Source organism: Hoplias malabaricus, chromosome 4 (assembly GCF_029633855.1).
Source record: "Hoplias malabaricus isolate fHopMal1 chromosome 4, fHopMal1.hap1, whole genome shotgun sequence".
NCBI classification, from domain to species: Eukaryota; Metazoa; Chordata; class Actinopteri; order Characiformes; family Erythrinidae; genus Hoplias; species Hoplias malabaricus.
This window is the reverse complement of record NC_089803.1, coordinates 23,078,409-23,094,301: the sequence shown is the minus strand read 5'-3', so window position 1 is coordinate 23,094,301 and position 15,893 is coordinate 23,078,409. Positions and strand designations below refer to the sequence as shown.

Sequence of the window (15,893 nt, the reverse complement as noted above, 5' to 3'; positions counted from 1 at the left end):
TTTTCCTGGATGTGCTTTTCTTAATTTAAACGTGGGAAGAACGATTTACAGAAATGGTTTATTGGAAACATTTAATTTATTTCTGAATATTTGCCTACTGAGGAAAACTATATTATTAACTGGTATTGTCCTTTAACATTCTATTACGTTAGTCTCAGACTTGTCTTAGAGGCTGTAAAAATGCAGTCGTTGTTATTCTGATCAGTTTAGAAAGTTGAATTACTAGAATTAATGTTTATTTTAACACAGATTAAATGGAGGCTGTTCTTAAAAAACTGTTAGTGTCAACATAAGGCGGGAAATGCCAATGGAATTTACATCTGTTGCATGAGACTGTGCTATAGGTGGAGGTTTTGTGGGTTTTGAATCGGCAAATAAATGAAGAAATGTCTTTCAGAAACAGGACTGATCCCCTCACCCTATGATGTCTACAGTAAATCACGGGTTTAAACACAGAGTCAGGTCCCGCACTTGTGCAGCTTTTCCTTTTAAAGGTTTTCACATATTTTGTTCCGAATGTTTACAAACATTTTCATGAATTCTTAGACTATGACTGAAAAACTACACTGTGGCATTAATTAATAAATCCATGAACAAAACATTGTGTGTATTCAGTTTAAATCTTTTCAAAATAAATGATAAATAATCTATTAAAGTATTTACTTCTCACTGATTAAGAGGAACAGATGATGATGATGATGATGATGATGATTTACTTCTTTTCAGTTCTGCTGCATTTAAAAATGATACCCCATTGTCCAGACGTTACACACAAACAGACAAACGTCTCCTTTGGATAAAACGTGCATGTTATCATTGCTTTATAAATAATATTTGGCACCGTTTAGAACATTTTAAATGTTGTCACATGCAAACACAAATGACTTGTTTGAAACTTCTAAACTTCAGAAGCAATGCAGGGTCTGTGTCATTGAACAGCTCTAAAGCGTTAAGTTTTCATCAACAATGAGCATTCCTTACTAACTAAAGGCAGCCATTTAAGCAGTTTGCGTTAGTTCATAATAACATTTCACTCACATTTCGAGTTGTAAAAAGCTAACATTTGGTTCTGCGTTAATGCTAGCAGGAGTACATTAACCTAATACACAACCGGTGATGTCAGATGACTTCAATAACCTCAATAAAGTTGTATACCCATTAATATGAACTAAAATACAGCAGCTGAATTTAAAGTGATGTATGTTTTCAACTCACTTTTTTTTTGGAAACAGAGAACCAGCAAGAACCAGAGCTATTTCATGATCTGCTCTGCTGTCTCTTACAGTCCCCACCACAATGAATGTCTTAATATTGGATCCAAAGATACATTTTGTTAGAGAAATCCTATGTGAATCCAGTCCTCGGTCCCAGTTGTAGGTGTTTAATAACATGGTCTGACCAATCAAACCAAAGACTACTGATCTCTGGAAAAGTCCTTATGTGTTCAGAAAAATCAACACCGTCAACACTGTAAATAGGCTGCTTTTCCCAATACAAATATTAATGTGATGACACAACTGAAACAATATGTTCTCCAAACATTCACCACATGATAAAAGATCCAGTGAAATCATAAGAAAAGACTTATGTTTAACCTTCTGACCGTTTGTCTGATGAATGGAGCCATGAAACGTCTTGAAGAATGTCTTTTGAACTTAAACATCACACTCAGAGCTGTTTGATGTGCACCAACTCTACGTTCAGAAAAAAACTATTATAGGTTTCATAAAAGTAATTGTTCCGTTACCAAAAACACGGAGGAGACATGTTTTGTTGCCTCTCAACACATGTTCCTTAAATTTGTCCAAGAAAAAATGAAGTGAAAAGACAATCAATCCATTTTCAAATGTAGAGTGTCAGAAAGCTCTCTCTCACTCACAGGTCATAGATAACCCAGAAAAATAATGACCCAGAACATAGCAGAAACACACCATTCGTACCTGGACGAGAAGAAAACATTGGACTATTTTGAAGTGGGCGATTATGAGCCTGAGTTACATATGAACAACTTAAGTGTGATTTAAGTTTTAATGTGGAACAAAGAACACATTAATCCTGTGAGAGGAGCAGGTTGCTACAGAACAGTGAGTGCAGTGTAAAAATGTAAGAAGTGTAGAAATTTCATTGCCAACAATAAAAAGAGACTGAAAAGCTCCTCAACTCTGGAATAGCCTCTGGTTACTGTTCGGAGCTCAGACACACTCTCAGTCTTTAAATCTAAATTAAATACCTACCTTTTCAAACAATCTTATGGTTAATCAGTGACATTCAGGTAACTCCTTCTCTATTGGTGTTTGGGCTGGTTTTCATATGATCACTGCTCTGTATTAACCCGGTCATATGACCATAGCTACAGCTCTTTTAGTTAGCTTTCTGGTAACCGCCAACACGCTGTCTGTTGCTGAGTTCTCTTGCCTGTCTGTGGAAGCTTTTTTTGCAGGACAACTTTGCCCCTGCTTTATCTCCTACTAACCCCTTTATCTCAAATTAACTCTGCACCTACTTTTGCCTCCCACAGATTCACTGACCACCTCCTCCTTCCTCAGACTCATACATCACTAATATTCTACATTGACATTGCTGTAACCCCTTCATCTGTCATCACTTCACTTTTACTTCTGTTCTGTTCTCTGTTGTGTCTCTGGTGTCGACCCGAGGAGGATGGGTTCCCCATGAGTCTTGGTTCCTTTCAAGGTTTCTTCCTCGTGTGCTGAGGGTGTTTTTCCTTGCCACTGTTGCCCCTGACTTGCTCATAGGAGGCTTGGACCTGGACCTCTGTAAAGCTGCTGTGTGACAGCTTTCTGTTGTGAAAAGTGCTATTTAAATATAATTTGATTGATTGATTAATTGAATATAGTTTGTTTATGAAGTGTAGGCAAAAAAAATATGACGAACAAGCACCCAAACGTCATTTTGCTGCCACTTTTACTTGATTCCGTATCAAAAAAGAAAAGGTACAGCTCTGTCCATTTAAAATAATCAGTTTCTGTGAAGTTCATATGAAAATACTTCTACAAAAAGAGAAGTTAAAAACTACTAAAATGTACTTGTAATATTTCTTTTCTCCTACCTGCAGAGTGGAGGCGGCGGAGTCGCTGGTCTCGGTGAGTCCTGTGCCCCTCGGGATGCTGGACACGACGTACCTCGCCCCCTTTGGCACAGGCTGCCGCACCACCAGCTTCCCTTTCCTGGTCTCTGCTAGAAACAGACTGTACCAGTAGGCATCGTTGGAGACCAGCGTGGAGTCGGCGATGGTGGAGTTCCTCTCACTGATCACACTGTTCCTGCAGGGAGGAGCTGCTTTGCTGGGCTTGGCTTTCTGACACTTCAGCACGATGGTGACCAAGATGGTGATCAGTAAGAGGAAGGACACCGAGCCCAGTCCGATCACCAGGTACAGGTTCAAGTCCGAGAAGATGTCGTACTCCAAAGGCACTTCCGTCATGTCCGCGTAGGTCTTCAGCGCCGTCTCCACCGTGGACAGTTTGATGGTGACCGTGGCGGAGAGGGAGGGCTCTCCGTTGTCCTTGGCGATCACCACCAGCCGCTGGTGGCGCGAGTCTCTGTAGCTGAACATCCTCATGGTCCGGATCTCTCCGTTGTACTGGTCCAGGCTGAACAAGGTAGCGTCGGTGTTCTGGAGGAACTGGTACGTCACGCGGGAGTTGTGCACCGAGTCCGCGTCAAGAGCGATCACTTTGGAGATCAGAGTGCCTTTGTCCGTGGACCTGGCGATTCTCTCCTCCACCACGGAGCCGTGCGCGCGCCACGGAGACACGATCAGCGGCGTGTTGTCGTTCTGGTCCATGATGACGATGTGGACGCTCACGTTGCTGCTGAGCGGAGGAACGCCCGAGTCTCTGGCCTCCACATGGAAGAGGAACTCCTTCTCCATCTCGTAATCAAACGTCTTCAGGGCGTAAAGGTTCCCGTTCTCTGGATTGATGGAGAACAGCATGGACATGGAGGTGTTGACGATCTCCTTCTCCAGGATGAAGTACACCAGGTACTGGTTCTCATGGAGGTCGGGGTCGTGGGCGGTGAGGGAGCCCAGTAGATCTCCGGGGCCGTTGTTCTCCTTCACCCGGATGACGTAGGAGGACTGCGGGAACCGGGGGACGTTGTCGTTGACGTCCAGCAGCTCTAAAGTCATGGTCTCGTTGTCAGATAACGGGGGGCTTCCTCTGTCCGTGATGGTGAAGGTGATGTCGTACTCCGGGACCCTCTCCCGGTCCAACGGCTCTGACACCACCAGCTCATAATAATTATCAGAGGATTCCTTCAGGGAAAAGGGCAACTGATCAGAAATATGAAGATCAATCTCCCCATTCTCTCCTGAGTCTTTATCACTGACACTGACCACTGCAATCACTGACCCCACGGCCACGTCCTCTTTCACTGGACTAGTGAAGGACTTGATGGAGATCTCGGGGTGGTTGTCGTTCATGTCTGTGATTAAAACTCGGACTTTGCACTTTCCCGACAATGAATTCGCTCCTTTGTCTGCGGCCACTATTTCCATGTCATAAATCCTGAAGTCCTCGTAGTTGATCATCTCCTTCACTCGGATCTCCCCGGTGTTTGGGTTCAAGCTGAAAGTGTCCTGGCTTTTCTCGGATGTGTATAAACTGTACGAATACGTCATTTCCGAGTTGCTTCCCTCATCCGCGTCTGTGGCGTTGAGTTTAACTACCAGACTTCCTATTGGAGAGTTCTCCGTTAAGTTGATGGTGTAGCTGTCTTCCTCAAACTGGGGGGAGTTATCGTTGGTGTCCAGAACGCGCACAATGATGCTGGCTGTACCAGAGCGCGCGGGGACTCCGCCGTCTACAGCAGTGAGGATTAAATTATGAACAGCCTGCTCCTCTCGGTCCAGAGCCTTCTTCAGAATCAGATCAGCGAATTTAGACCCGTCTCGACCGGTCTGAATCTCAATACTAAAGTGGGGGCTTTCACTTAAGTAATACGTCTTTATTGAATTGCTCCCTATATCCGGGTCCAGCGCGTTGTTCAGCGAGAACCGTTCTCCAGCTGGCGTTGATTCGGATATGTCCAAGTGCATCGTGTCTCTCCTGAAATGAGGAGCGTTGTCGTTAATATCTACGATCTCTACCTCGATATTAAACATCCGCACTGGGTTATCAATGGTGGCATCCAGTTTCATAATACACGTCGATGCTGATTTCGTGGTGCAAACATGTTCTCTATCGATTCTCTCCGCTATAAACAGCTCCCCTGTCTCTTTGTTAATGTCCAAATATTTCTTGTTGGACAGTGCGTCCAGGCGTATCCTCCGTTTGCTCAGTGTTTTCACGTCCAGCCCCAGATCCGTAGCTAAATTCGCTACCACTGACCCTTCCTCCATTTCTTCAGGAATAGAGTAATGAGTCACAGCGGACGCTGTGTTAAAGACGGAGAAGAGAATGACGCTGAAAACGTACCTTTTCACCAGGCCACTTCTCCCGCGAGCATCCATTGTTCTTTAAATCCTTTACGAGCTCAATTCACCAAGGAACATGCAGCAAAGGAGGAGTGAGACCAGCTCAAAAAACTAAAATCCAGAGACGGATTTACAAGGTTACAGCTTTTAGCCGCAGATTCATAAAGAAACGTCCACAGACCGTCGCCAACAAAGAAGACAAGCCTCCTCCCAGTGAGAGAGATGGAGACCAGAGGGAAATACGTGTACAGCTCGTTTCTGAGAAAACAGCGACACTGTGTGCATTGGTTTGAGTAATGCACGAGAATCCTGGTTCAAATCAGCGTTACTGCTGTGAACACGGGACTAACGCGGACACGAGACATGGAAGAAACATGACATGCCACTGATCTCATTAATTTCACCGTGTAGTCTCTAGAGGAAAAGCAAAAGTAACTTGAGGAGATGTGGATGAAGAAGGAATTCATAAAAAATGACAAGTAGTGAGAGCTAGAGCAGACTCACACACACTCACACACACTTACACATCACCCACCAAATCACTCCTGACTGAACTGAAGTGTGGAAACATGAAGACATCAGGTGTGTTCACACCGAAGTTCCCTGAATGTGCTTTTTAAAACTCATATTTAAGGAGAGTAGCTATAAACAAATTGTTTTTGTTGCTTGTATTTGTTTGTTTTCAAACATTTCTTAACATTTGTCTTTTAAGTTGCCTTTTTAAGAACTGGCCAGGGACTACAGATGAATACCAGCCTTTTAGACTGACTCTGGATCATTTACAGAACCTCTCTGTTGATGAATGAGCAGTGTCCCTGTCAAATAAAGAAATAAAACCTTTTTAAGAAGTGTATATATATATATATTAATTATTCTTAAGTTTGACATAGCCCTACGTTTTTCTGAGAGTACAGACACTGAGTTCTGACAGTCAGCCTCTAATCAGTTAAAAAATAGCGGAACAACCAGAATTCAGCTTTAGGTAAAAAAAAACATATTATAAAATATTCTTAATGTCCACACGAGGGAATTAATATCAAACCGCATGGTTTTTTTTTTTTTGGTTGAAGTTGTGCTTTTAAAAATGTTCTTAAACACAGTAGAAAAAATCTTTGGCGCTAACTTGCCATTTCCTTATGTTTTAACTGCTTTTCTCTACAAAACCTTCTCATGAATTTACAGAGAGTGACCCCTAAGCGACAATATTTCGCTAAAAAATAAAGTCGTATATGAATTATTTCGTGAATTAACTCACAATTTCATTATTCAACTAATAAATAATTTAATTCGATTAACTCCCTTCTCTTTAATTCCGAAGTGTTACAAAGTTGTTTTTCATTTCCAAGGAAACCCTTCAGTTAAACGCCTAAACGGACCGCTGCTTCCTAATGGATGAGTGTGTAACCTGTGTTTAAAACTCAACTTTCCTTACGAATTAAGTTTAGTGACTTAAAGAGTTGAACGTTATTTAATAATAATAATAATAATTCACTCATATCTGTCCTGCTAATCAGCTAACTGCTAAGCGGCTGGTGAGAATAAAAACTGGTGTTGTTGTATTATGAATTAAACTACAATACAATAAGAGGTAAAGAGGTAGCAGGTGGATTTTCAGTGAGGTACAGCTTCGCCTCACTATTGTTTACTGCAGAGGTTTCCCTCAACACCAACGCCCTTCAGTAAGCTCCTTAAACTTTGTATAACCGCAATGCAAGTAGATACAGGGGGGAAAATACTCACATTTATACTACTGCAGTAATCAATTAATTCTGATTAATTCTGCAGTGTTTAAGATTTATCACCCATTTAACAGTAAAACCGTCCGTTAACCACCGAAACGGACTACTTCCACTTTAGACTACTGCAGAACTTTCTTTATGAATAAAATGCTCCAAAATGAACCGATTATAGATATATATTTTAAACGATTTTAAAAAGGAAAAGTTCATTTTATACAACTCACAGCACCATGACGTTTTTAAACTTCAAATCTTCAAAAACAATGTGTAGTGCCTGCACGTGAACAGTTCTAACGTAGTTACCATGACAATTCATTAAAAATGAACTTTTCTTACGAATTAAAAGCAGCGTTATTTAATAATATTCATTCACTCGTATTAACAGTGTGCTAATAATGTTATGTTCTGCTAGACGGCTAACGTTAATGAACGCTAATCGGCTAGAGAGAATAACGTAAGCCATAGCACAACTGCTGTTGTCCTATTATGGAATTAACTTCGATAAAATATGCGCTAAATACGTACAGCAGGTAGCGTTTCAGTGCGGCGCTTTCACCTCATTATTGTTTGCCTCAGAGACTTCCGCTCAGCAACTTTTCATAAACAAATAGATCCTCACCTCACTCTGTAACATTACAATTGGAAACAATTATTATTTTTTTACTTTCTCTCAAGATTTGCATAGAATTAAACTCATGGGTTTCTTAATTTTTATCTTAAGATTCTTCAGAAGTTTGTTTATTTATTTATTTATTTATTTTTACTTAGAAATCCGGTCTAAAGTCCAGGTCCTAGCTGTTCAACAACACGTCCAGACCAATAAACACAAAACTACTGAACACGCTGCTTCTTTGAGGCTCTGGAAAGCTTTATAGAGTTCAGTATCAACGCTCATTAATGGCTCGTTTCGAAAATCGTATATTAACGTGACCACACAATAGCCATAATCTTATAGAAAAGATATATTTTAAAATATGACCAGAGACATATGAATCAATATCAAAGCTGTTTGATGAATTACCAAACGTTTTCAATCACACACTGAAGGAAGGACAATGACTAACGCTGCTTTGCTGCCTGCAACAATTAGGTCGTTTAATCAATACACGACACAGTAAAGTGACAAGTGACACTTATGAGTCTGAGTTACAGAACACTATATAAAACGTGAGTTCATTTTAAAAGCACTTTGCACCCATCAAACGGAACTGGGGCTTGCGATGAATAAGTATCCGTAGTGACGAAATCTCGCTGCCACCATAGAAACTTTGATTACGTATTTTTACTTTGAAGAACCAGCTTAAAAAATGAGGTGCAAGATCCCACGCTACTTTTCGTCTCCACTTTCTTTTGATTGAAAATAAAAATAAAATTAAAACTCTGTTGATTTAAATGAGATACGCATTTCTCAAAACACGCTTTTCTTTATGAATAGTTCAAATGAAATGACTTTTACAAGAGAAGTTCTTTTATTTATTATTATTTTAAAAATACTTGGAATATTTCTTTTCTCCTACCTGCAGAGTGGAGGCGGCGGAGTCGCTGGTCTCGGTGAGTCCTGTGCCCCTCGGGATGCTGGACACGATGTACCTCGACCCCTTTGGAACAGGCTGCCGCACCACCAGCTTCCCTTTCCTGGTCTCTGCTAGAAACAGACTGTACCAGTAGGCATCGTTGGAGACCAGCGTGGAGTCGGCGATGGTGGAGTTCCTCTCACTGATCACACTGTTCCTGCAGGGAGGAGCTGCTTTGCTGGGCTTGGCTTTCTGACACTTCAGCACGATGGTGACCAAGATGGTGATCAGTAAGAGGAAGGACACCGAGCCCAGTCCGATCACCAGGTACAGGTTCAAGTCCGAGAAGATGTCGTACTCCAAAGGCACTTCCGTCATGTCCGCGTAGGTCTTCAGCGCCGTCTCCACCGTGGACAGTTTGATGGTGACCGTGGCGGAGAGGGAGGGCTCTCCGTTGTCCTTGGCGATCACCACCAGCCGCTGGTGGCGCGAGTCTCTGTAGCTGAACATCCTCATGGTCCGGATCTCTCCGTTGTACTGGTCCAGGCTGAACAAGGTAGCGTCGGTGTTCTGGAGGAACTGGTACGTCACGCGGGAGTTGTGCACCGAGTCCGCGTCGATGGCGATCACTTTGGAGATCAGAGTGCCTTTGTCCGTGGACCTGGCGATTCTCTCCTCCACCACGGAGCCGTGCGCGCGCCACGGAGACACGATCAGCGGCGTGTTGTCGTTCTGGTCCATGATGACGATGTGGACGCTCACGTTGCTGCTGAGCGGAGGAACGCCCGAGTCTCTGGCCTCCACGTGGAAGAGGAACTCCTTCTCCATCTCGTAATCAAACGTCTTCAGGGCGTAAAGGTTCCCGTTCTCTGGATTGATGGAGAACAGCATGGACATGGAGGTGTTGACGATCTCCTTCTCCAGGATGAAGTACACCAGGTACTGGTTCTCATGGAGGTCGGGGTCGTGGGCGGTGAGGGAGCCCAGTAGATCTCCGGGGCCGTTGTTCTCCTTCACCCGGATGACGTAGGAGGACTGCGGGAACCGGGGGACGTTGTCGTTGACGTCCAGCAGCTCTAAAGTCATGGTCTCGTTGTCAGATAACGGGGGGCTTCCTCTGTCCGTGACGGTGAAGGTGATGTCGTACTCCGGGACCCTCTCCCGGTCCAACGGCTCTGACACCACCAGCTCATAATAATTATCAGAGGATTCCTTCAGGGAAAAGGGCAACTGATCAGAAATATGAAGATCAATTTCCCCATTCTCTCCTGAGTCTTTATCACTGACACTGACCACTGCAATCACTGACCCCACGGCCACGTCCTCCTTCACTGGACTAGTGAAGGACTTGATGGAGATCTCGGGGTGGTTGTCGTTCATATCAGTGACCAATAGGGTTATTTTACACTGACCTGATAATGGATTCGTACCTTTGTCCGTTGCTATAACCTCCATGTCATAAATCCTGAAGTCCTCGTAGTTGATCATCTCTTTAACCCTTATCTCGCCGGTGTCCGGGCTCAGGCTGAAAGTCTCCTGTGCCTTTTCTGACGTGTAGAGGCTGTATGAATATGTAATATCCGAGTTGGAGCCTTCGTCCAAGTCGGTTGCATTCAGTTTGAACACGAGGCTTCCTATGGGAGAGTTCTCCGTTACGTTGATTTTGTAGCTGTCTTTGTCAAATGTGGGCGCGTTGTCGTTTGCGTCTACCACGCGGACTATGATGCTGGCTGTACCAGAGCGCGCGGGCACTCCTCCATCTACTGCAGTGAGTATGAGGTTATGGACAGCCTGAGTCTCGCGGTCTAAAGCCTTTTTCAGAATCAGGTCTGCGAACTTGGAGCCGTCTCTTCCAGACTGTATTTCTATGTCGAAATGTTCACTTTCACTTAAGTAGTAGGTTTTAACCGAGTTGGAGCCGACATCAGAATCCACTGCATTGCTCACTGAGAACCTCTCCCCCGCGGATGTGGATTCAGAGATGTCCAAATGAATGGTGTCCCGCCGAAACTGGGGGTTGTTGTCGTTAATATCCGTTATTTCTAATTCTATGTAAAATATACGCACGGGATTCTCCACTATCACCTCCATTTTTAAAAAGCAAGTGGTTTTGGCCGGACACAGATATTCACGGTCAATCTTTTCTAATATGTACAGCTCGCCTTTCTCTTTGTTTATGTCGAGGTACTTCTTATTTGCAATAACCTCTAACCGAACCTTTCGCTTCACCAATGTCTTCACATCCAGTCCCAAATCAGTGGCTAGGTTTGCAACCACGGATCCTTCCTCCATCTCTTCAGGAACGGAATAATGGGTTACAGCAAGCGATGAATGGATCACAGCAGACAATAAAAAAACGCCCCAGACGTACCTTCTCCGAGACTGAGTCCCAATCTGAATCCCCATTGTCTCCTGATAGCCTCTGAATCCCGAAACAGTGCAGTCTGCGCACACACCGTACACTCCACTACGATGCTGATGTCGACGGGGAACAGGGGATGATTCCCGGGATTGATAAATCTATATCCAGACCCTCTCACACGCGCTGCACGGACTCCACAAAGAATAACCGAGCGCTATGGCGGATGCACGTACGCCCTGTAAAAAGTGGCCCTCGTTTGGTTTGGAGGAAGACAGCGACACTTTGTGTCCAAAAGGAAAGATGCACTTCCAAATGGAAATAGTTGGGAACATGGTGTGATTACTTTTTCACGTCATGACAAAGTTATTAACTGTATTCGAGATATTGATGTAAAAAGAGTTGATTCAATCGAAAATATCACAACCAAAGGATGCTTTAAATTTTTGAGGATTGTTTTCTCAGAAGCTGCGTTTGGAGTCATCTTTACTGAGGTCTGGAGAAATCCTTACTGCATTCCTTTTGTTTAAACTGTGTGACCCTAGCTTTACAGGATCTTACACCCACAATCACCTGCACGGGGCGACAGATACTCTGACACAGTGTGGCCTCTAGTCCAATGGTGTTCCACACTCAGGCTGATGGAGTGTTATGTGTCTGGTGGCACCCTCAGCACGTTTACTTAGGGAACATAAGTGTACCGTATTTAATATTCATTTTTTAAGTCGCATTGATTGCCCAATTTCATCTCCAAATGTTGTTGTTTATACAGATTATATTATTCAATCTTACAGTTATTCACCTCACATTCTGGAAAAGAGAATGTAATGTACACCTTAAGTGGGACACAACTGGACTTTAACACCACTGCTGCGCATTTAAAGCTACATTTACACTTTTGCCATTGAGTAAACAGTACCTTTGTTTCTGACAGTGTAAAAACAGCTTGGAGCACTTACCCGAGCAGGGAATCAAACCCCAGTCTGACCACTGAGATACAGAGAGCTGAGGTGGTTCACACTGTGCTAATGAACCCACAGTCTCACTGTCTAATGACCAGACAGGTTTTGCATTGCCACTGTTGGTGTATACACATCATGTCTTATGAGAAGTAGTTATTAAGTGTAATGCAAAATGAGGAATTCTGATGGCTAACACACACACACAGACACATACACACACTCACGCACACACACACACACACACACACACACACACACACACACACATACACACTCACACACACACACACACTCACACACACACACACACACACACACACACACATACACACTCACACACACACACACACACACACACACACACACATACACACTCACACACACACACACACTCACACACACACACACTCACACACACATACATACACACACTCACACATACACACTAACACACAGACACACACAGACACATACACACACTCACGCACACACCCACTCACACACATACACACACTCACACACAGACACACACACACACATACACACACTCGCACATACGCACTAACACACACACACACACACACTCGCACATACGCACTAACACACACACACACACACTCTCACACACACTCACACACACACACACACACACACACACAAACACACATACACACACACACAGACACTCATACACACACTCACACATACACACACTCACACACACACACATAAACACACTCACTCACACACACACACACACACACACACACACACACACACACTCACACACACACACACACACACACACACATTCACTACATGTTGAGTATTTGTTGAAACATTAAAATAACAATAACGGCAAAATCATTTTATCTTCAGATTTCCTTTAGATTGAAACAATCCTAACGATTAAAAGGTTAATCTAGTTTGTTAACAAGCAGTTTCACTAGTTATTCACAACCTAAAAACATACTGTGAATTAACAAGGCAAAGCAGAAAAGTTATTAAACAGAAGAAAGGTAATATCTTCCATCATTTAAAACCTCAAACACACTTCAGCTCATTTGTAAAAGGATCAGCACAAAGCAGGGTAAAGCATGGACACCAGTCCTACCTGCAGAGTGGAGGCGGCGGAGTCGCTGGTCTCGGTGAGTCCTGTGCCCCTCGGGATGCTGGACACGATGTACCTCGCCCCCTTTGGCACAGGCTGCCGCACCACCAGCTTCCCTTTCCTGGTCTCTGCTAGAAACAGACTGTACCAGTAGGCATCGTTGGAGACCAGCGTGGAGTCGGCGATGGTGGAGTTCCTCTCACTGATCACACTGTTCCTGCAGGGAGGAGCTGCTTTGCTGGGCTTGGCTTTCTGACACTTCAGCACGATGGTGACCAAGATGGTGATCAGTAAGAGGAAGGACACCGAGCCCAGTCCGATCACCAGGTACAGGTTCAAGTCCGAGAAGATGTCGTACTCCAAAGGCACTTCCGTCATGTCCGCGTAGGTCTTCAGCGCCGTCTCCACCGTGGACAGTTTGATGGTGACCGTGGCGGAGAGGGAGGGCTCTCCGTTGTCCTTGGCGATCACCACCAGCCGCTGGTGGCGCGAGTCTCTGTAGCTGAACATCCTCATGGTCCGGATCTCTCCGTTGTACTGGTCCAGGCTGAACAAGGTAGCGTCGGTGTTCTGGAGGAACTGGTACGTCACGCGGGAGTTGTGCACCGAGTCCGCGTCGATGGCGATCACTTTGGAGATCAGAGTGCCTTTGTCCGTGGACCTGGCGATTCTCTCCTCCACCACGGAGCCGTGCGCGCGCCACGGAGACACGATCAGCGGCGTGTTGTCGTTCTGGTCCATGATGACGATGTGGACGCTCACGTTGCTGCTGAGCGGAGGAACGCCCGAGTCTCTGGCCTCCACGTGGAAGAGGAACTCCTTCTCCATCTCGTAATCAAACGTCTTCAGGGCGTAAAGGTTCCCGTTCTCTGGATTGATGGAGAACAGCATGGACATGGAGGTGTTGACGATTTCCTTCTCAAGGATGAAGTACACCAGGTACTGGTTCTCATGGAGGTCGGGGTCGTGGGCGGTGAGGGAGCCCAGTAGATCTCCGGGGCCGTTGTTCTCCTTCACCCGGATGACGTAGGAGGCCTGCGGGAACTGCGGCGCGTTATCGTTAACGTCCAGTAGGTGCACGTTTATAGTTTCATTATCAGACAGAGGTGGAGATCCTCCATCTGTCACCACTAGAGTGATCTCATACTCAGGAATCCTTTCACGGTCTAAAGGCTCGGAGACTAAGAGTTCATAAAGAAGCTCTGAGGACTTGTTCAACACGAATGGCAAGTGTTTATTTATGGTTAGATTCACTTTACCGTTGTCCCCGGTGTCTCTGTCACTTACACCCACCAGGGCTATGAGAGTCCCCACAGGTATGTCCTCTTTCACCGTGTTCTTCAGGGATTTGACGGTGATCTCCGGATAGTTGTCGTTCATGTCCATGATGTGCAGTGTTACTCTGCACTGACTGGAGAGAGGAACGGGGCCACTGTCTTTTGCTTCAATGTGCATCTCAAATATTTTCATGTCCTCGAAGTCAATAGTGCCCTGAACCGTGATCTCCCCGGTTTGCGGATTCAGTCTGAACATTTCCTGGGTTTTCTCCGACGTGTAAAGCGTGAACGAATACGCGATTTCTGCGTTGGAGCCTTCGTCCGCGTCAGTGGCGTTGAGTTTGGTGACCAAGGTCCCAATAGCTGAGTTCTCGCTCATATTGATGCTGTATAAGGGGCGGTCAAAGTGAGGGGCGTTGTCGTTGGTGTCCAGCACGTGAACAATAATACTGGCAGACCCTGAGCGAGCTGGGACTCCGCCGTCTACAGCGGTGAGAATGAGATTGTGAACAGCTTGTTGTTCTCGATCTAGGGCTGTAGTAAGAACCAGGTCGACATACTTGGTGCCGTCGCTGCCTGAATGGATATCTATAGTGAAATGGTCGCTTTCGCTCAGCTTGTACGTACTGACCGTGTTAGCCCCTACATCCGGGTCTAGCGCGTTGGGTAAAGAGAAGCGCTCCCCCGGCGGAGCGGACTCGGAAACGTCAAGCTCGACCCTCTCCATTCGGAAATGTGGAGCATTGTCGTTGATATCCGTGATTTCCAGCTCGATGTTAAAAATACGCAGTGGGCTTTTGATGATCACGTCTAATTTCATGAAGCAGGACAATGTTTTCCCCTGACAAAGAGACTCTCTGTCCATTTTCTCAGCGATGTAAAGCTCCCCTGTCCTTTTGTTTATCTCTAAATACTTCTTGCTATGAACAGTATCGAGCTTTACCTCTCTCTGCGCCAGTCCACTAACGTCCAGCCCGAGATCTGATGCCAGATTTGCGACGACAGATCCGCGCTCCATCTCCTCTGGTATTGAGTACCGCGTCACAGACAAAGCCATCCTCCATGACGACAGAAACACAAAGAAAACACACTCCCAACTCGACCTCATCTTCAGCAGCGTGACAACGACCGCAGCAAACACCAATCTCCTCTGCTGTGAAAAAGGGGGCTTCTTAATAAGACCCTCTTCTCAGCTTTATTCTCTGTTTCTAAACAAAACTCGGATGACGAGGTGCTCTCAGTGAAAGAGTCCCGTTCTGAGGCTCTGAGTCTGTGAGCAAATGACTCTGGCTTCACTTCAGAGCGACCCGCCTTACTGTCTCATTTACTGGCCAACAGCGACACACAGAGACCGCTCTGAGAAATGTAAGCCCAGTGCAGTAAGGAGAAGACATGCGCTGTGTTAGAGAAGAGAGAATCTCTATGAAGAGCTGAGGTATAACCGCGCTGATTTCAGGCGAGACGCGCTGCTGAGGAGGGAAAAGCTGTAGG

At 44.9% G+C, this 15,893-nt stretch overlaps 3 protein-coding genes across 3 annotated transcripts; all 3 read right to left on the bottom strand.

Annotated features, from left to right (window-relative positions):
• Positions 1–419: 419 nt before the first annotated feature.
• Positions 420–5,639, bottom strand: LOC136694958 (protocadherin alpha-C2-like). The gene is made up of 3 exons (XM_066668771.1): positions 5,442–5,639; positions 3,071–5,072; positions 420–428 (listed from the first exon to the last, which is right to left on the bottom strand). The coding sequence occupies exons 1-3, from the start codon at positions 5,474–5,476 to the stop codon at positions 420–422; spliced, it is 2,046 nt and encodes a 681-aa protein (XP_066524868.1). The 5' UTR covers positions 5,477–5,639.
• A 3,024-nt stretch (positions 5,640–8,663) lies between these two features.
• LOC136694957 (protocadherin alpha-C2-like) lies at positions 8,664–11,207 on the bottom strand. Its single transcript, XM_066668770.1, has one exon. The coding sequence runs from the start codon at positions 11,097–11,099 to the stop codon at positions 8,664–8,666; it is 2,436 nt and encodes an 811-aa protein (XP_066524867.1). The 5' UTR covers positions 11,100–11,207.
• A 1,882-nt stretch (positions 11,208–13,089) lies between these two features.
• pcdhb (protocadherin b) lies at positions 13,090–15,567 on the bottom strand. The gene has a single exon (XM_066668769.1). It carries the CDS (start codon positions 15,508–15,510, stop codon positions 13,090–13,092), a length of 2,421 nt encoding a protein of 806 aa, XP_066524866.1. The 5' UTR covers positions 15,511–15,567.
• Positions 15,568–15,893: the final 326 nt, after the last annotated feature.

Excerpts from the sequence above, each read along its gene's own strand:
- LOC136694958 (XM_066668771.1), bottom strand. The coding sequence starts at position 5,476 with ATGGATGCTCGCGGGAGAAGTGGCCTGGTGAAAAG. Across the intron at positions 5,073-5,441 it reads AGAAGTGGCCTGGTGAAAAG|GAGAGACACGATGCACTTGG; the intron begins GTACGTTTTCAG and ends TCCTCATTTCAG.
- LOC136694957 (XM_066668770.1), bottom strand. The coding sequence starts at position 11,099 with ATGGGGATTCAGATTGGGACTCAGTCTCGGAGAAGGTACGTCTGGGGC.
- pcdhb (XM_066668769.1), bottom strand. The coding sequence starts at position 15,510 with ATGAGGTCGAGTTGGGAGTGTGTTTTCTTTGTGTTTCTGTCGTCATGG.